This window comes from Rana temporaria, chromosome 6, assembly GCF_905171775.1.
Source record: "Rana temporaria chromosome 6, aRanTem1.1, whole genome shotgun sequence".
Lineage (NCBI taxonomy): Eukaryota > Metazoa > Chordata > Amphibia > Anura > Ranidae > Rana > Rana temporaria.
This window is the reverse complement of record NC_053494.1, coordinates 169132037-169152559: the sequence shown is the minus strand read 5'-3', so window position 1 is coordinate 169152559 and position 20523 is coordinate 169132037. Positions and strand designations below refer to the sequence as shown.

Sequence of the window (20523 nt, the reverse complement as noted above, 5' to 3'; positions counted from 1 at the left end):
GCATGATCCTTAAAGGGTCACTAAAGGAAAACATTTCCTGTTATTACCTGGAAATGTAGCTTTAATCACAAAGAGTGTGCCGCAAAGTGTATGTTATTTCTTGATATTTTGGCAGATTCGCAACATTGGTTTTAACATTTTCAGTGTTACCCCAAAGTGGGATTGGAAGGAGTGTTTAAAGGAGGTTGAGGCACATGGCTGCTTTGTGGCTTACATTACAATGGTCAGAGTGAAGGTACATCCAAATAAATTAAACTGTCTCCATATGTTTAAGCGCAAATAGAAAAACTCAGGCTGCAAATTAATTTTCCTGGTTAAATAGATGTGGGGAGAAAATGAGCCATGACCCTGACTAAGTAGAAATAATGATCTTGTTAATTGTAATGTACTTGCAGTCCTCTATTAACACCTCTTTAGTAAAATGAAGATGAAGAGCATTTTCTTTGTCCCATTTCTCCCACAGGCTGTGAAATGTCAAGAGATAGATCTAGATTCAATTCTACCTGACCAGGAAATGCTGATGAAGCTGATGGTTCACCCACTTCTCATTCAGGTAGTATGACATCATTGTGTGGCATTTTTGTTTGTACTCTGAACATTGTGAAAAAGCATTCTTTAGCACATATGCAGGAATGTTTTGTAGTTCGTGCACAAGAAGGTTCTGTGGTTGTGGTACCGGTAATTACTAAAGATTTGGATTGACATACGATTGCTAGGATGAAAAAGATAAATCTGAGTTGGATATAAGCATGTTGTGTTTGTTTTGTTTTTTTTAAAGGGGTTGCACAATTAAAAAAAAAATTCCAATACAGAACACAGGAGTTGAGTCTTAGACCGTGGGTTATATCCCGCTGCCCTCTGATGATTGGACACTGGTTAAAGCTTTTATGGGAACCACCCCCCAGTTTACCCATATAGCCCTGCCCACTCCCTGAGAAAAAAAAATACTTTATTGATGGTGCTACTTCTCAAAAAGAAAAAAAATAGGAAATATAGACTGTTACAAATATGTATTAACATAACTGAAAGGTTTTCAGAATTAAAATACCGAAAAGCTATTGTTGCTTGTTCATGTAAATATCATAGATGGAACTTGTGATACACCTCCTAATGACCAGCGCACAACTGCTGCATACCATCTAGTATGTCTAAATCTATGAGTAGAACATAGCAGATTACATTAACAGCTGATTGACGGTTAGTAGATGGATGCATTGATTGTGGATGTGGTAATAACGCATTGCATTGCATTGCATCGCATGATGTGAGGTAACAGTTTAAATGCAACCAACAGAGTATGATCCGCTAATGGGCAGAGATTATCAACCCCACGCAAAAGGAAGTACAGCTAGAGGAACCAGAGCCCAGACATGCTCATACCAGGCAATTGTGAATGTTGAAACTAGTTCATCAGTTGTTTGAACACCAAGGATCCTCAAATATAATATCAAGAAAATTATCCCCAGTCAAATGCCTTCATCCATTTTGCACCATACAGGGCCAGTCAGAGGATACTTAGTGTTTATATCCCCATTTTCTTTTGAAACAACTGGTGAACTAGTTTTAACACATGATTACCTGGTGTGTGCATGCCTGGGCCTCTGGCTCCTTTTGGTTTTCCTCCTCTTTGCGTGGGGGGTATGGGGGTCTCTCACCATTGGTGAACAATACCTTTCAAAGGCATGATGTTTGGAAGTTCTTTGGAAGTTTCCTAGAAGAATACATTGTAGTGGCTACTGAAGGAAGGAGCATTATAAGCAACTGTCCTAAATCTCCCCTCCCTATTGTATGGCACTCCCCTACCGTGTGAATAGGATATTCATTCAGGGTATAATCATTTACAGCGGGTCCTTCACCTTGTGGCAGACACCCCCACCTCTAGGCCCACTGGACCTGTTCTAAAACCATTGTTTGCAATAAACTTTGCCCCCACCCCTTGTCAAAAAAGGGGAGGTGAGGGATGTCGTAATATTTGCTTCACATTAGGCAAAGACACCTCAACCTTTTTATCCGTTTCGTCCTTCAGAAAGGTACACAAAGACATTTTATTGCTGTCCGCTCCCTGCTGTTTTTTTGTGCTACATGTTCTTGCTGCTACATATGAGACTGTTTGTCACCTTGGGTTACATTTCAATAAGAATTTCCCTTGGTTCTGCTGGTGGACCTCTTGGGGAAAGCCAGTGCTTGGCTTTTTTCCCCCCTTCAGATCATTGGCATCATACGCCTACATGCACCCCTTTTATACACAGGCTGCTCTGGCCTTCAGCTCTCAGACTCTGCCCTGAGTATTGATCTGTCCGTCCTCTCTGTACCAAAGTCAAGTTTTATTGGTTATCCTGTTTTACAAGCTGAGCAGTGTTTTTGCACTAGCTTTCTAATAGAATTGGACATGACACTGGTTGACCTCTATGCTGACCTAGTACAGGAAAAGGTTACATTGTCCTCAATACCCCCTTTATGTGCTTGTTTCATTTGCATTTCTGTAGATATGTCGACATTTGTCTTCCCATCTCACCAAACATATTTGATTATGTGACTGCTCTTCATGCTCTCACCTAGAGATCTTCCAGCATCTTTGTCAGGCAACATTTAAGTTAGATGTCCTTTTTTCGCAGGGTCATGCAGATTGCTCCTTCCCCATATTCTGTAACCTTCCATATGAGGTAGTTCTCGCCTAGTGTGTTGAAGGGGAACTCTGTCTTGGAAATTGCAACCTTTTTTTGTTGGACTCGCAAGCCGCTTTGCCAATGGTTCCTTGTAGGTCTTATTTTTAGACATTGAATAGCCTCCACATAAGTTTGACTTCTTTGTGCGTTCCTTTTTGCAAGAAGCTGCTCTTCTTCCAACGCCATTGTGACTTTCTGTACCCTTCTGATGCTCTTGTCCATGCAGAGCCTGTACCTTCTGCTAAAAAGGGCTACTTGCTTATAAAGGACCTCTGGAAAAACAGAAACTTCTTCTCTGTAGTACACCCAACATCAGTAGTTTAGCTTTGGCTCCCCCTGTGTTCCACCTAGCTAGCCCCCTCCATTTTCTTATGCTATATAGGAATTCAGTTTCCTGGAAGCCGGTCCATCTTGCTACCCTGGGGCTCTTTTATCACCTTCCGTGGGAATGTCTTTCTCCTTCCCATACCTGTTTGGGTCCATTGACCCTTGTTGTTGTTCTTCCTGTAGGCCAAAATGCACAACAGCCACGGTCCTATGCTTTTTTTAAATTATACCTATTCACATACTTGTTGCCTGAAGCACGAAAAGGTACATGACCACCTTTTTAAAGAAGAATGGGGCATTCTGGCCTAATAGACTTCAATGCCATTTTCTAGCTAAAACTCAACCTAGCAACTTGCTTTCCATTGGCTAAAAAGCTCAAGCTTGAAAATGCATAGAAGAGTGCACCAAAACTGACTGTGAACTCTCAGGTGTCAATGCAACCTACTTTTGTGAGCTTCTGATAGTAATTGTTCTGCATTATGTTGACTCTATAAATATGAAAGAGTTTTCATTAATTTTTTTGTATTTCAAGCCGATAGACCTTCTTCTCCTTTTTTACAACAGGCAAGTTTGTCTGAGATTCATAGCAACATGTGGGTACGAAATGGCTTGCAGATTAAAGGACAAGCGATGACTTATGTGCAGTCGCATTTCTGTAATTCTATGATCGACCCTGACATCTATTTATTACAGGTAAGACTTGTGACAAGAGGGAACAGAACCTTCTCCGGGAGATGTTGAGTATGTGTTTTAATCTTTAATGTCTTTCTGCTTGACTGTTTGTAGGTCTGTGCATCCAGACTGGACCCAGACTACTTTATTTCATCTGTTTTTGAAAGGTAAGATGGTAGCATGGAATGCACTTCAGGAGTTCAAATGTAAATTATTTTTTGAATATTCATGCATTCAAAGAGATTCTACATAGTAAAAGAGCTGCATGATTGGCATGTAGTGAAATCGGCTCCCAGTCTTTAGGGCTCACATACAGTACTTGTTCTATAGTGGGTCTAGAGTAGGTTATCCCTCAGTTGGACGTTTAGCTGCTTATCTGCTATATCGGAAAGGCAGCGTAACAGTCAAAGTTGCTCACACAAGAGGCTGAAAGTGCTGCTGCTAGTTTTGAGGCAGTCGCTTAGCATGTTCAAAAATATGTTGAAAAAATATCCCTGGCATTAGTTTGCTTAAATACATTGTATACGGTGAGATGTGATGCCAAACATTGAAAAATAGCTTTAGGGGTTAAATATATTTTAAACCTAGCCCTTGTATTCTTCATTGAGTGCTTCTGAGCCATATTCCAAATATCAGATTTTATTACTGTTCTACAAAATGTACTTTTATATTTAAATGTAATGTGGGGTAACTTTATTAAACCACATACACCCATGTGCTTATGCTAATATGTTTATTTTAATTCCAAACGGTCCACCCAAAATGCATGGGTCTGTTTTAAATGGGATGTAGTACAGTTTGACGCCCACCATCATACACTTTGGAACATGCTGAGGCTTATCAGCTGATTTACCGCTGACATGAGGTTAAGGTTTTTTTAGTCCCATGGAGTGTCTTCTCTAAAATAAAATTCTGCATCATACTTCATTTTCTGGCTGCTGTTTACGAATATATCTGGGCTAAAAATCTGAGCTTATTCTGCTAAATCCACATCTGCCATTAGGGGAGATCCCCTTGCTGGAGTCCCCATAGGCCCCGTACACACGACCGGATCTATCCACTGAAACTGGTCCGATGGACCAGTTTCAGCGGACAGATCCGGTCGTGTGTAGGCCCGAGCAGATAATTGTCCGGCGGATCGGATAGTTTCCAGCGGACAAAAATTGCTTAGCCTGCTAACAAATCTGTCCGCTGGAAACCTGTCCGTCGGACGTGTTCGGTCGTCTGTACAGACTCACCGGACACATCCGACCGACCGCCATCCCTCGCATGCGTCGTACTGATTCGACGCATGCGTGGAAGCTTTGAACTTCCAGGGCCGCCCACGTCGCCGCTTCATCGGCGTGGCCGCGTATTGTTTACGCGCGGATTTCTGTCTGATGGTGTGTACAACCATCAGACAGAAATCTCCGGGCGGACATGTCCGCTGAAAACGGTCCGGCGGACCATTTTCAGCAGACTGTCCGTCCTTGTGTACGAGGCCATAGAGGACTTGTAGATCTGGTTTGTTTTCTGAATTCCATCCAAAACGGAAATCTGCTTTAGGTGTCTTTAACGTGTCAAAAATGGGCTTGTAAGTTTAATCGAACTAACAAAATATATTAATTTCCTCTTCCACTTGTAGGTTTAAAGTTGTGGATCTTTTGACAATGGCTTCTCAGCACCAGAACACTGTCCTTGATGCTGATCATGAAAGATCGATGCTTGAAGGGGCACTCACTTTTTTAGTTATTCTGTTAAGTCTTCGTTTACATTTAGGTATGTTTGTATTGCTGGTAGACAATCATTTTTATGTCTCTTTAAAAGAATTGGGTCTACATTTAAAAAGATCCTATGTGTAGATTTTTAAAATAGTTCAAGGATGGTTGACGTTTGTAAAGCGCAATTCGTAGATAATTTGAGGCTGCAACAAAATGGTCCATCAGCAGCAGTCCTTATCTGCAGCTTGTTTATCCTTACACTGAATTAGTACCAAGACTGGCACAATAAAAAAAAGATTTGTTAAATAAAATTCAAAATAACAATTTGGTAAATAAAACTTTTGTAAAAACTGTGTCTATGTTCAACATAACACAAACTATCAGCTTACTGCATCATATATGAGGCTAATCTATTTGTTAATGAACACCATACACTACAGCACCACGTTTTGGAACTACTGGCGCCCAAAGAGGGTTACTCAGTCTGAAACCACGCAACTAAATTATGTAGTATTGGTGTCAATAAACCTATTATTAAAAATATAAAATATTGCACACTGCGAACGCTGTTTGTGTCCTTTTCTATGAGCAGTATTTCTCAGTGCTTCCTATAATTTAATGGAAATCTATGGCCACAGCATATGCTTTCATTTTATATGATCAGCATTGTAATAGTTTTGACAATCCAATATAAGCTTACGTAAAAATTATTTTTTGATGCTGTGAGTTTTGCTGGCCATCTATTTTATAACTTCCTGGATTGTCTGCATGCTTTGCAGATTCTCTACTGTTGACTTTCAATTTCTAAGGACGATATAGCCCATGGTACTTTGCAGCCTGCAAGCTGTACTGACCCCGCCTCCTTAAATATCTCCTCTCAGCAGCTCTGTAGCTCAGATTGTAGCCTCTATGAATCCTTTGATGCAGCAGTGCCTACTCCAAAGGGTGTGGTAAATATGTGTCACAGAATTTGAGAAAGTAAATGTGCGTAGTGGGTCTACACAAAGTAAGTTTATAAACTTCAAGATCGTTCAGAGCAATAGGCATAGGTTAGAAATATTTGAAAGCTTGTTAAGCCTCTACTTCCTTTATGAGTGTTCATTCTACATGGTCCCACTATAGCTGGACTTTTGAATGTAGCCACCCTGCAGTGCTTGCTCCTGTGACGTGGACTACAGTTACACACTATATTACCAAAAGTATATGAACTTTAATGACATTTCAGTCTTTATGCGTAGAGTTTAATATTGAGTTGGCCCACCCTTTGCAGCTTCAACATTTTCAACTTCTGTCAAGGCTGTCCACAAGGTTTAGGAGTGTGTCTATGGAAATGTTTGACCATTCTTCCAGAAGTGCATTTGAGAGCTCAGGCACTGATGTGGGTGAGAAGGCCTGGCTCGCTGTCTCCGCTTTAATTCATCCTAAAGGCTTTCTATGAGGTTGAGGTCAGGCCAGTCAAGTTCCTCCACCCCAAACTCGCTCATCCATGTCTTTATGGACCTTGCTTTGTGCACTGGTGCTCAGTCATGTTGGAACAGGGGGGGGGGGGGGCATCCCCAAACTATTCCCACAAAGTTGGGACCATGAAATTGTCTAAAATGTCCTGGTATGCTGATGCCTTAAAAATTCCCTTCACTGGAACTAAGGGGCCAAGCCCAACCCCTGAAAGACAACCCCACACCATAATCCCCTTTCCACCAAATGATTTGGACCAGTGAACAAAGCAAGGTCCATAAAGACATGAATCTCGGGGACACAGTGCTCCATCGATCACTGTGCTACGCGCCCCCGTGGGCATGTAAATGTGGTGAGAGTGAGACGTCATCATATAACATTGTCCCAGAACAATATAGCCACCCTGCCACTGTCATTTGCCTATACAGTGGGCGGGCGGTGGTAAAGGTAGTATTCCTGACAAATATTAGCTTTCCTTAAAGTGGTTGTAAACCCTTACAGACCATTTTAACCTACAGGTAAGCCTAGGTTAAGGCTTACCTGTAGGTGCAACAAATATCTCCTAAACCTACACAGTTTAGGAGATATTTGCATAAAAGACTGCACTGATGTCTACGGCGTATGCGCACCGTAGACAACGGCTCAGGCGCACTGAGCGTGCTGTTAGTGAAGGCGATTGTGCCCTCACTGACGGCTCGTCATCGCGGCCGGAGCCGCGATACCCGGAAGTCACTCGGGTATCATGGCGGCGGAGGAGGCTAGGAACGAGAGTCGCTTCGGGAGCTTCGATCTCAGGTAAGTAATTTATAATGAGCTAGTATGCTATGCATAATTTTTTTTTTTTTTTCCAATGGTTTAAAAATGTTAAACGCTGGTGAGTGATGTTTTTGAGCATTTATCGCGTTTATCAGCGTAAAAAGCTTTTTACAGCTGAAAAACGTCTCTCAGAACCCACTAGTGTTTTTTTTTTTTTTGTACTGCTCAGAAACGCCACTGCCCAAAACAGATGATAACAGCCTATGTGTGCATGGACATATAGGATAACTTGATGGAAATTTTAATGACTGTAGAAAAAAAATGTCTACAGCCAAAAACAACTGCTGTAAAAACATCCAGTGTGCATGAGGCCTAATAATCAGACACTCACCTGTCCCACGGTTCACAGCCAGGCACGCATTGCGCATGCCCGAGCTGCGCTGTGAGTGGCCGTGCAATCTTCTGGGACCTGTGATGTGTCCCAGGAGATTGCAGGGATGGGAGGGGGAGAGGTTATCTTCCTTCCGGCACCAGGGGAGGAAGTGGGAGCTGGATGTCTCTCTAAAAACGGGGTACCTGCTCCCCCTCCAAAACAAAATGACATGCCAAATGTGGCATGTCAGGGGGTCACCAACACTTAAAGTGGAAGTTCCATTTTTGGGTGGAACTCCGCTTTAAGTACGCTTGTGTGAACAAGGCGTGATGCCTAGTAAACACGTATGGATTTCCTGGCTGACTTTTTATCACCAGGAAACCCGAGGGGAAAACGGAGAACCTGATCGGTTACTTTTTCCCCCTACACACGGCCAGGTTTCCTGACAGGAAAACTGCCATGAGAGCTTTGGTCGGGAAACCCGGCTGTCTGTATGCTCCCTCGCAGTCTTTTCCCATAAAAAAACTGCCGGCTTAAAAACAGACGGGAATCCCGGCGGGGAAAAAAGAGAGCTGGTTCTCCTTTTCTTCTTTTTTTTTTTTTCTTCTGCAGTTTCCTGTCGGGAAAACTGCGATGGAGCATACACATGGCCGGAATCCCCGGCCAAAAGCGCTCATGGCAGTTTTTCCGACGGGAAACCCGTAGGTGTGTAAGAGGCTTTATAGTTTAGTTTTGCAAGCCAGACTTATTTCCTGCAGCATCCTCTGCTATTGTAAGTAACCATATACACATGTAGAGTTCACAACGGATTATCACAAGGTACACATTACAGTAGTGCATTTTAGCTTTTTTTCCATCCAACTTTCTTGTTTATCAGCTGAAACACTAACCTGTATTTTGTACCATTTCAGGGATGACTGATGATGAAATCTTAAGAGCCGAGATGATTGCTCAGCTGTGTATGAATGACCGTACTCACAGCTCCCTGCTTGACCTTATATCCTTTGCTGTGATTATCTGTGGAGAACCTGCAGTTATTTGACAAATGCCTGCTCCAATTCATTACTTCATAGTCTAACTTCCTGTCTTGAAAACCTGACCCAGCTGGTTGAGAATTTATTCTATTTATTCATACGGAGTATACAGATCACTTATTCAGTCCCTGCCTTTGCCCTTGGTATAATGTTTCTTCCACAATTAAGAAAACACACCTAGAAGGCAACAAATTAATATGAATTTATGAAGGGGAGGGAAATCTACACAGATATAGTGAAAGTAAATCTGTGTGGTATGTTCGTGGTGAGTAATGTGAAACACTGTGTCACGGATATGCTCAATTAGTATTCCTTAACTGACCCATTACATTCCAGAAAGCCCTAATCCAAAGAGTGGTATAATGCCAGGCAATTGCAGCTTTGAATCTGTTTTATCAGCAGTTGCTGATTTTAAAGCTCCTGTTTTTGAGCCTGGAGGTTCCATGCAACAAGGAATGTATACACCAAAGGGTATGTATTTGAACAAGCATGTGTCTGTTTTAAGTGCTTGTTGATGAAACGATTATTGTACGTTCTTCTATGCTTTTGCATATGCAAGCTTTTTGCTTGTAAGCTTGTTTAGAAGACAGGTGCTGCTTTATGAGCTGAAAGAAATGGTAGCAGCTAATGCTTTTAGCCCCGTGTACCTGTAGTTATTCAATTAAATACTATGGGGAGGAATTCCATAAAGCTGCTGTGCCATTTTTTTTGCGGGGGGGGGGGGGTTGGTTTTAATTGATTTTGTTAACGTGTTGTGCCTAATTAAAAAAAAAGAAAACCTCTGCAACAGTTTTTGGTTTTGTCTACCACTTGTGTGCCAAATTCAGGTAGTTCTAATTTGCGCCACTTATACATTGTGGCCAGACACTTGCGCCAAATTCAAAATTAAAATACTAACAGTTCATATCTCAAAGTGTAGCTAATCAGGACCAACCTTCTTTTGGCATATAGAGACAGATTTTATGTAAGTGACTCTCATGCATTGTGAAAGTGGTGCAGCATGCACCAAATTCAAGTTCTAAACGGGTACATGAATTTGTTGGGTGCTGTGCCACTTTTACAACGCATGTGAGGCACTTTCACAAAATCTTTCTGTGCCAATCTTTATGAATTCTAAGGTATCTGTATAAATAAGTACATCTGACTTTCCCTTTTTACCTGTGGCAAGCATTACCGGTGTCCCTTAAAAACCTTAAGCACTAATTCCATCCAAATATCGACTGATTATGTGTACCAATGTTTGTGTCAGTCAAAACAAAAGGGAGAGAGGAAGCGCATAGATCTAGCACAGTGAATTTTTTGGTGTCGGTCAATGTTGTGTCTTGTAACATAATTATTATCTGTCAGTCTATCTGTCCATCACAGCCCATGCTTGTCATTGTCTGTGACCTGGGAAAAGTGTGCGGGCCGCTCATGCTCGATAGGGGGTATGTGGACAGTGCATCCGCAACTGCTGCTGTAATGCCGACAGGGAATGCAGCCCATCCTGGCTCCTGCAAAGGTTTGAGGAAGGAAGGATGACCCCTGGAAGTTGCACTTCAAAGATTTTCTGATGCAATGAATGGAGTGGCAACCTCAGCCTAGACTCCAACCAAGCAACACCCCCAATGTGTTTCACTCCGCCCCCAGAGCTTAGTCATTGGAATCCTTGTGACTAAGCTCCGGCGGGCAGAGTGAAACGTGTTGGGGGCGTGGCCTGGTCAGAGTCCAGGCTGAGGTTGACACTATATTCATTGCAGCAGGACATCATAGATGTGACTTCCGGGGGTCACCCTTCCTTCCTTGAACCTCTGTCATTGTCTGCTAGCCTATGTTGGGCTTGTCACAAGCAGAATCCATCAATATCTGTCTTGCCTCTACACTTAAAGCAAAACTTCAAGAGTAACCACTTTTGTTGAGTAAAAAAAAAATTCCCTCTGGGTGATCTCTGTACATCAAAAATCGAACAAAAATGTGAATACCACCTAATTCCTGTATGTGGTACTTGCCCTGGTTCTAAAAGGGGGGGGGTGTAGTGTAATCAAGATACATGATGAACAAGAACACAAAATAAACAGAGGATTTCACGCAGCCAACTGAGTTAACTACATCATTTATTGCACCAGAAAGCTATACAAAGGTTGCTGGCACAAAAACCCCACAATCCCCATAACCTCCCAAAAACACCCCCACCTCCAAAGTTATTCCAAATACCACACACTGTATGGGACAGAAACTCACCACCCCTTGTAATCAAGCGAGGGGTGGGGGGATACAGTCCATGCAGGGAGCTGAGCCCGCCCTCTCCAATACAAACACCCCCCTTAAAAATGGCTCTGAGCCAACCTACCAGAGATCCCCCCCCCCCCCCCACACAAACCCGTTCCCTAAAGGATGCAGTGATCCACCTTATAGCCACAATGGGCGTGTTGTACACTGCCCCGTGATGGAATGGGGAAACATTGGCCAATATGAACCCACAGGGATATCTGCATATATAGGTCAGTCGGTCATGTATGGGGTATAGGTGATCAAAAAATGGCATCCATTCGATATCAACTTCTCCGATATCCAGCTAGTTAACACTAGTAACACAGGTAGAGAATTCAGGCATGTAAGTGATCAGTCCCGACTGCTGTTGATTACGAGGGGTGGTGTGTTTCTGTCCCATACAGGGTGAGGCATTTGGGATAACTTAGGAGGGGGTGTTTTGGAGGTTGTGGGGTTTTTGGTTTTGTGCTAGACACATTTGTATAGCTTTCTGATGCAATACATTATATAGTTACCTCAGTTGGGTGTATAGAATCCTCTGTTTGTTTTGTTTATGATCTATGTACATGGCAGGTATTTTAAGAAACTTTTATTGCAGGTGCCTACCTTTTGTTATTCTGAAGAAATGGCTGTTTGACAGTGTCCATGTGCATCTGTATGGGAGTAGTTTTATAATTATCAAAGTGCTCTGATGAGCAAAATTAGCAGGATCGACATCCCTTTAGATGTGATTTCCCTTTGAGGAATATCTCACCAAAAATGCAATTTTTGTTGCAAGGGATGCTTCAAATTGAATTTGTTTCTTGGGGCACTTTCACACTGGGGCGGGCGTCAGCAGTAAAGCACCACTGTTTTTTTAGCAGCGCTTTACCATCGTCTTTTCGGCCGCTAGCGGGGCGCTTTTAACCCCCGCTAATGACCGAAAAAGGGTTACAGGCGCCGCTGCTCATTGATTTTCAATAGGCAGGGGCGCTTTAGGATACACTGCTCCTACAGCGCCTTAAAAATGCTGCTTGCAGTACTTTTTTTTAGCGTCCTGCCAGTGCACCACTCCAGTGTGACAGCTCTCAGGGAGAGGAGAGGCGCTTTACAGGTGCTATTTTTAGCCTCGGTGTAGACTTCTTGGAAAATCGGTGTAGACTTCTTGGAAAATCAGTGAGCCAATCACACAAACAGAAAATTACAAATATGGGGGGTGTTCTGTACATCATCTGTGTACAAAATACCTCCAGGTAGCCATATTGCATTGCATATTACAGAAAATAACAGAGCTGCAGATTGAAACGGAAAGGTAATTTTTTATAACATTCAATGATATGACTTGTCGCAATTGTATGTGCTATATTATTATAATTTATTTTTTTGGCAAATTGCCTCTGGGGGAGGCCAGCCTACTCCCAACTCCTGCAGTCCGGCTCCTCTCTCGAGTACTCGCACAAAAAAAACACTTAGAATTTTTTTTTTTTTGCAAACATTTTTTAATTCTCTTGAAAGGGGAGTTACCCTTTAACTGTATCTGAGCAGCGCACACTGAAAATGCAGTTTAATTATTTTTTAATAGTCAAACCAAGCTCATTCATCCATCCATGTCTCCATGCTTTATGATTCATGTAGCATTTACTTAATGCGAAGAGTAATATGCTTCTGGCTATAATTTGCAATTGGGCGGAATAATATCCCATGTGTCATTCACAGGCAGGCTGCCCCTTTGCCCTTTTAGTATGTCACTATTTTATTTTTTGCTTTAAAGTGGTTTTAGGACCAAAAGGTTATTTTACCTTAATTTATTACCTGTATTAAGTTGATAAACCTTCCAATAGTCCCCCCCCCCCCGTCAAATACTTACCGGAGTCCTGTATTGATACATCGCTATGCCTGTCTGCAACAGCGTGTGTCTTCTCCCCTCTTACACAAGCACAGAGGAGCCATTGGCTCCTGCTGCTGTTAATCGGATCCAGTGAGGAGGGATCCAGGGTGGGGGCAAGGTGCACTGCGTGCATCTATGGATGTGGATGCACACATCTTGGCTCAGAAGCAAGCTGGCACATCTTCCCCCATAGCAAATGGCTTGCTATGGGGGCAGACACAGAAGAGAAAGAGAACCCCAGCTGGTAGGGGATCCCAGAAGAAGGGGTTCAGGGCTACGCTGCAATATGCTTACACAGATCATGTAAGTATTTTTTTTATTTTGGGTAAAAATAACTGGAGACTTCAGTATCACTTCTAGTAAAATGTAATGATAAATAATTTCCCCATACCGGTGGAAGGTCAGGGGGGTTTATTTATTGTAGGGTGGGGCTGCTACAAAGGTAAATTGACTGGTTTACTCTAAATCAGGGGTCTTCAAACCTTCCAAACAAAGGGCCACTTTACTGTACTTCAGACTTTATAGGGGCCGGACTGTGGCAGTTGGAGTAGAACCTATCCTGGTGTCGGTGGGAGTAGACAATGTCCCATCTTTGATATTAGGGGAGATTTTTGTGCCCCGTCCTTGTTGGCGGCGGGAAGAACAGTGCCCCGTCCTTGTTGGCGGCGGGAAGAACAGTGCCCCGTCCTTGGCAAAATGTTCTGTGATTGAGCACTGTACAGGGCCGTTTGAAGGAATTTGGGGGCCCCAAGCATAGAAAAAAAAAGTGTGTGACATTTTCAATTTTTCAATTCAACTGAATTTTATTAAGTTAAGCTGCTGAAAACATTACTTCATTTGTTAGGATTTATAACAAACTCTAGCCTAGCCTGCATACACGTGTATGGGCAGCACCCCTCTCCCCACCATCCAGGATACCGCTATACCCCCGCACAAGACACTCTACCTCTATACTCCGCAGAGCCTTACAAGACTGAATTCCACACGCCGGCATATGTTGGCGTCCGCGCGGCAGGAGATTCAGTTTGCTGTTCCCGGGCCGGACTGAAAAGAAGTGAACACTCAGTGTGTGCACTTTCTGTCAGTCCGGCCGGGAACAGGAAACTGAATCTCCTGTACCGTGCGGTTATGGTACCCGGCTGACCGGACTGCAGGAGAAAGCAGCGGTGCGGCAAGGGCCCGCCGTGCTGGGGTCCCTGGCCAGCTCGGGGCCACAAGCAGTTGTTTGGTTTGCCTGTCGTGTGCCGACGGGCCTGACTGTTCTTCTAGGACTTTAACCATCCGTTTTTAATTGCTTAAAGGAATATTGAGAAACAGGGAGGCTGCCATTGTTGGCTGAGCTCTTCATGATTTACATTGGAACTATGGCCTTCTATTCAAGTAAAATGAATGTGCTACAGCACCAACTTATAAGTTCATCTGTACCTCAATATCCTCTTGGTCCCTCTGCAAAGTCCCACTAATACCTGTTGAGCCTGCCAGAGACGTCCACCTAATGCAGCTTCCTGTGATGTGTAGCAGCAATGCTGCACTTCCCCTAAATTCAAAATCTCTGGATTCGGTACTTGTTTAGACTGTCATACAAGACCCTTTTAGTTGTACTTTAAAAAAACAAACTGACTTTTGGTTATTCACTGCATCTGAGCATTACATACATACATTACAGTGTTCATGCCAGGTGTCTCCTGTAGTTATTTAGCATGAGAATTACAGTACTAGGTAATACACCTGCACTAATATAAAGTCACCAGGAGGATGTACATGACATAGGTCCAGTGCATCAAAAGGGCTCGATTTTCCAACATGTGGTCTGCCTGATGTAAGGGTTAGGGGGCTGGCCAGCCATCTGCCCCATATCTTCTGAAAGGCTTTGGTTTATTTCCGAACCTCTAATGTGAGTTTCTACAGAGGTATCGAGTCATTAACCAGTGATATCCAAAGAGACTTCAAAGGTACCTGAGAGCCTTTCCAGGTCAATAATATCGTTTTCCTAGCATAAAAATGAAGGATGCGTAGGAGTCTCTTTGCATAGGTGGAGATATGGAGGTCCCCAATAATGCCCAAAAGGCAGTTCTTGCGGTAAAGAACATTCAGAAGGCCCAATGCCTGTGAAATAAAGGACCCTACTTCTTCCCAGAAGCTCTGGACTAGTGGGCAGGCCGAGAAGCAATGTAGAAAATCTGCCTCCTGTCCACACCCTCAGTCAGCAGCAGGGGGCTAGGCCAATCTTGCGTAGTCTGGTAGGGGTTAAGTGAGAGAGGTGAAAGATTTTTATGTTGATTATACGATCTTTGGAAGATATTACCAAAGTTTTATATGTGTCGCTAAATTCTGACCAGTCCTCATCTGTAAGTGTAGAGTCCATAAATGCCCATTTTTGACTGTGATATGCGGAATCTAGGGTTACAGTCTGTCAGGAGAGCAGCATAGTATGTGGATATAAGTTTAGTGGGGTCGGGGTGTTGCAATATTTTCTCTAGTTGTAGTACCACTGTGGGGTCATCTAGAGAGCCAAACTGGGAACGAATGGCGTGACGGAGTTGGTACTAAAAGAATATGCATTAACGCGGTAAATCAAAGTCTTCTCGCAATTATCGAAAGGACTTCAACCCCTATGCATCATATAGGTGACATAAGTACTGTATTTATCGGTGTATAACATGCTTCCCCCCCCCCCCTGAAAACAGGGTAAACCATGCCTGCGTGTTATACGCCGATATTTTTATTTTTTTTACCAACAGGGGGTGGGGGGATCGGGCCGCCCGCTCCGGGTGCCACCCATTGGGAGGGTGTCGGGACAGCCGCCCCGCCTCTTCTGGCCCTGGGACAGCGCTGTCATATGCAAAAAGAAAATAACACTGCCTGCCAGCTACCTCCCACACACCGCCTCCCCCGCCCCTGCATCACCCCCAATGCAAACGGGAGCCTGCAATACCTCAAGCCACGCTGCTCATTCTGGCCGTTCTCCTCCCGCTCTGCCTCCTCAAGTGTAGATTTTGATAGGAGGAGGAGAGCGGTCATGTGACCATCAATGAAAGAGGAGAGTCACATGACTGTGCCCATGAGAGAGCGGTGTCAATTGAGGCACACAAAAGCCCCCATTCAAAATCAAAGTGACACAGGAGGAGCGGCACGCGAAAAAGGGCTGTCGGCAACACCTTCTCAACCACTCACGTATGTTGGCAGACTGGGGGTCTCCTGGGAGTGCAGGTTTTATAATGAAAGGAGTCCGTGTGCTGTGCAAGGGGGTCTGTGCAATTGGTCCGTGTGCAGTGCAGGGGGTCTGTGTGCTGTGGAAAGCTTTTTTTCCTGAAACTTCCCTCTTGAAATCAGGGTGCGTGTTATACGCCTGTGCGTGTTATACGCTGATAAATACAGTATTTAATCCCCCTGGAGTGCCATCGATGTGGATCAGGTATGGAGTTCAGTTCTTTAAGGTTGGGGTTAAACCACAGTAGGTTATTAGGGGACGTACTTAAATATTTTCAATTGCTGACCAGGAACAAATGGTAAACCTCTCCAGATGGAGGAAAGCAGCAGCTGCACCTGTATCTCCCCCCATGTGTAGTTTAATGACCTGTGTAAGGATATGATTCATGGCAGAACCTAATGCTATAATTGACTGAAGTACATTGGGTTCCATTTGGCAGTGATCACTGGTGCACAGTGCTGGGTGTATTAATTGACCTCGCTGATTTTGTTATACAGAAAAGGTGTTCATTAATTCCATTGCTCCAGGAGTTTTGTGTATATAAGCTAGGCTACCAAGATGAACCGTATGCTAATAAGTTGCTGTAAATCGTCCCCACTCATTCACAATGGATTGTGGCTTCTGCAGCAAATATAAATGTAGCAGCAAATATAAATGCAACAAATCATTGCAGTAAGTTGTTGCAGAGTAGCTTCTCTGTCTGCTTGATAAATCAGTAGAGAAATACCCCTGTAGTACAGTCTTCTGAGACTATACATTTTATAAAGTACTCGCTTATACAGAAGGACGTTAACATTTAACCTCTGTCCACTTGGTGGCGCTAGAAGTCCACAATTCATGTCATTTTTTTCTGTTATGTTAAAATCCCTAGTTTGAGATTATTCTTAAAAACGTCTCATTGAGCGCTGCGTGAAAACCAGCTAAAGATCAATTCAATGGGGTGGAACTGATGAGTAGATATATATATTTTTTATTTATTTGTCTCTTCTTAAAATGTGGTTTCTTTAGATTCCTTTGATTGTATCTCAAGGGGAAACGTTTTTGTTTTCTCATAATTATGGAAACTTGGCTGAACAATAGATGTGTGTGACCTTTCATATTTCGATTCAAAGACATGATGGGTTGTGATATCTATTAAAAAAAACACTCATACAGTATGTGGTTTTTGTTTTCATGTATAAGCACTGCATCTCCTTTTCACTTAAATTGTTATAATGGATCGTTGGAGTAAAGGGGTTAAGGCAGCAATAAAGTCCATTACTTGGGAACATTTGCCTTCAGGATACAGCCACATGTTCTTCTTTTCAGACGTAGTTCTTCCAAGGCATTGTAGCACAAAATCCATTTTTTTCAATTTGCATTCACTTGACCTTATGTATTCCACCCCCCCCCCCCCCTCCCCGATCACACATGTGATTTCACACCTAACTCTTATGTTAAGCAAAATCATATAGTACTTCGCAAATCTGCTCTCTTATAAAGATATATATTTTTTTCTCTCTCTAGTGTATTTACATGCAAGGTGCACCCCTCTGATTTGAATGCCATTTTTGTTGGTCTGTATATTATATGTGTAGTATATTAGCAGTGTCTTCTGGAAGTGACTTTTTTTTCCCTCAGTGCTAAATGTGACGGTTTTTAAAATACCTTTACAAGCTTGGACACTGGCAAACAAACATTGTAAGCAAGCCCCTGGCAACCACTCCTCTACCCCCCCCCCCATTTTTTGCTGTTGTCCTAGGAGAATGGACATTTTTTTTTTCTTCAATTTTTCTTTTGTTCTTTGGAGTTATTCTTTAATATTGATTCCTCGCTATACAGTATAGTTTCTGGAACTGTTCTCTACATAGCAGCTATCCATATAAGCCTTTCCTAGGCCTGACCTTATAATGCCATACCTGAACCTAGGTGGGCTGGAGATGCAGAGCTAGCATGTAATGTGACCCTGTGCACTGTATCATGGCACCTTCCAGACCTTCTTGTACTGTAAAAGGTTAGCCAGAGATCACTTTTGGGTCCAGAGCTATGGCATTGTCTTAGTGCTTGTCCCCCATCTTTGAAGACTCAGTTTGTTGGTTAAGGTAATTTGGTGCTTTTCACCACTAGGCACCGTCCAAATTTCCTGTTCCTGGCTTTACTGCAGAAGGGTTGACACTGAGAGAAGGTGATGACAATAGGTGGATTTTCGCAAGCTCTGCGCTTTTTGCTGCTCTTCAGCATAGAAGAAATACCGTCCTGTTGGTGCTATTGCTCCTGTTTTGCAAAGCACCATGTGGAACTCCGATCTGTGCTGCCCACCTATAGTGAATTGGTCAACTCAATCTGCTCAACTCCAATTGGCACCAGCTCCCTGGGTTTAGGTAGACCTTGCTTCTCAGGTTGGGCCTAGTTAAATCGCCACTATGTGGACAGAACCTGTCTGTACCTAGGTATGGTCAGTGGCGTCACTAGGGTTGGTGTCACCCCCTGCTGTCTATCCTGCACTGCAGGCAGTGCATGGTCACTGGGCGCACCCCTCCTCCAGCTGCAGGATCCGCCAGAGTGAAGGAGGAGTGGAGGAGGCAACCACACCCTCAGCTATGCCCACAAACTCTGGCTGCCTCCAGAGATATTGCCGATCCCAGAGGGATAGCTGTTTAATATGGGGGAGTGTTACAGGCAGCCTCCTCCGCACAGCTTGGTGCCTTGCTTGCTTCACTCTGCTGCTGCTCTGCAAGCATAAGCAATATAGTACAGCATATAGTGGTTGGGCGACGGCTCTGGTGTCACCCCTCTGGTGGGTGTCACCTGGTGCGGCCTGCACCCCCATAGCAACGTCGCTGAGAAAGGGGCAGTTTCAGTGCTGCTGGTGACCCCAGACCATACTTCAGTGGTTTCAGGGGCATCTACTCGGTAACCTCTGAGCAAACCGATCCCTGCAACTTTGACATCGGTGACCTAATAGTTATAGGGTCTATATATAATCAGTCTCTCTCCCCTGTCATAAGGGGCCTCCATGTAAACATAGTGCTTTGTGTCCAAATTTACCCAATTCCTTAGTAGACTCCTGTGTAATTGAGGATGACTGTTCCAACATGGATAAGCTTCATGAATTATTTTAGTCAACAACTACCAATAGGGCTGAACGCCTTCAAGATTCAGCCAGATTGTAGAATTGGCAACTACCTGTTGCCTGTAGGCCAAATCGTTCAGCTTAAGCCCTCACTAAAAAGTGTATCCATAGATCACTTGCCATCTGACAGGAATTTAACCTTTTTTCTCTGTTGCAGGAGTGTTGGACATTTGTGTACTTTTCCTTCAGGGCCACCCCCCCCCCCCCCCCCCAATTTCCTTTTATTTTTTTTCCAGACCATTTTAGCCCCCTTTCATACCGGTCTGTCTGTATGAAACCAGCTAGTCCCTGGTGGTATCCTTCAGCCTCTTTAGGCAGCTGCCATAGTTTCTTCTTGCCATATCTATGGGGCTTAACTCTGGGGGTGCCATCTGGCTTCATCCCGCCTAGAACAGGTGGATCTTGCCATTGGCAGTTTTTTTTTGGCTTGGTCTCGGAAACCATTTAGGTGTTCCCATACCTTTACCATAGTGAAGGAGCGGGAGCCCTTCTCTCAAAAAAGGAGGTAGTTCTTTTCCAGTGCTGAGTAATGTCAGGGGTCCTGCTTACTCTCATGGATTATGAGGTGGGAACCAGTACCCTCTGCATCGAGGAGGAGTTCATCCACCTAGGTGCCCCTCAGATCCTAAGTAACAAGCGGTGATCATCGCGGGAGGGCCGTGTTCCTCAATGGATTTTCAGCAGGCAGAACATCCTAGTTTTCCTCTGCCAGGGACATAGTATGTCTTGATGACTATGTGGGACCTGTCCACCAGGTGATGGGTCTTTCTTCTTTGGTTAACCTGCAGCTTGTTCAGGTGGGCCCTCCAGATACGTTCCTTTGCTTTCCCCATAATGGGGCTAATGCTTGGCCTAAAACTGCACCTGTCCCTTGATCTATGGCTGTTGATTTATTCTCTGGATGATTAAAAGCCCCCCAGCGACACCTTTCATGTGCCAGAGAAGATGTATTGATTTCATCCTCGGTTTTAACTTTGTTTCCTAGTCTAAAGCGAAGGTCTAACATCAAGTAGAAGAAAAGCCTAACTATATTTGATCTTAAAGATTCCTCCACCATCCTCCTACCTATCCTGCATAAAAAGGATCTGTGTACCTGCCTA

At 43.6% G+C, this 20523-nt stretch overlaps 1 protein-coding gene across 4 annotated transcripts in view; it reads left to right on the top strand.

Moving 5' to 3' along the window:
- The window catches only part of UBR3 (ubiquitin protein ligase E3 component n-recognin 3), a 266744-nt gene that overhangs the window by 93704 nt on the left and 152517 nt on the right, over positions 1-20523 (top strand). For all 4 annotated transcript variants that reach the window (XM_040357780.1, XM_040357782.1, XM_040357781.1 and 1 more), the window contains exons 13-18: positions 464-553; positions 3558-3686; positions 3780-3832; positions 5290-5423; positions 8861-8946; positions 9313-9454. In XM_040357780.1, coding sequence (XP_040213714.1) covers positions 464-553; positions 3558-3686; positions 3780-3832; positions 5290-5423; positions 8861-8946; positions 9313-9454 — 634 coding nt within the window. The remainder of the gene's footprint in view (positions 1-463; positions 554-3557; positions 3687-3779; positions 3833-5289; positions 5424-8860; positions 8947-9312; positions 9455-20523) is intronic.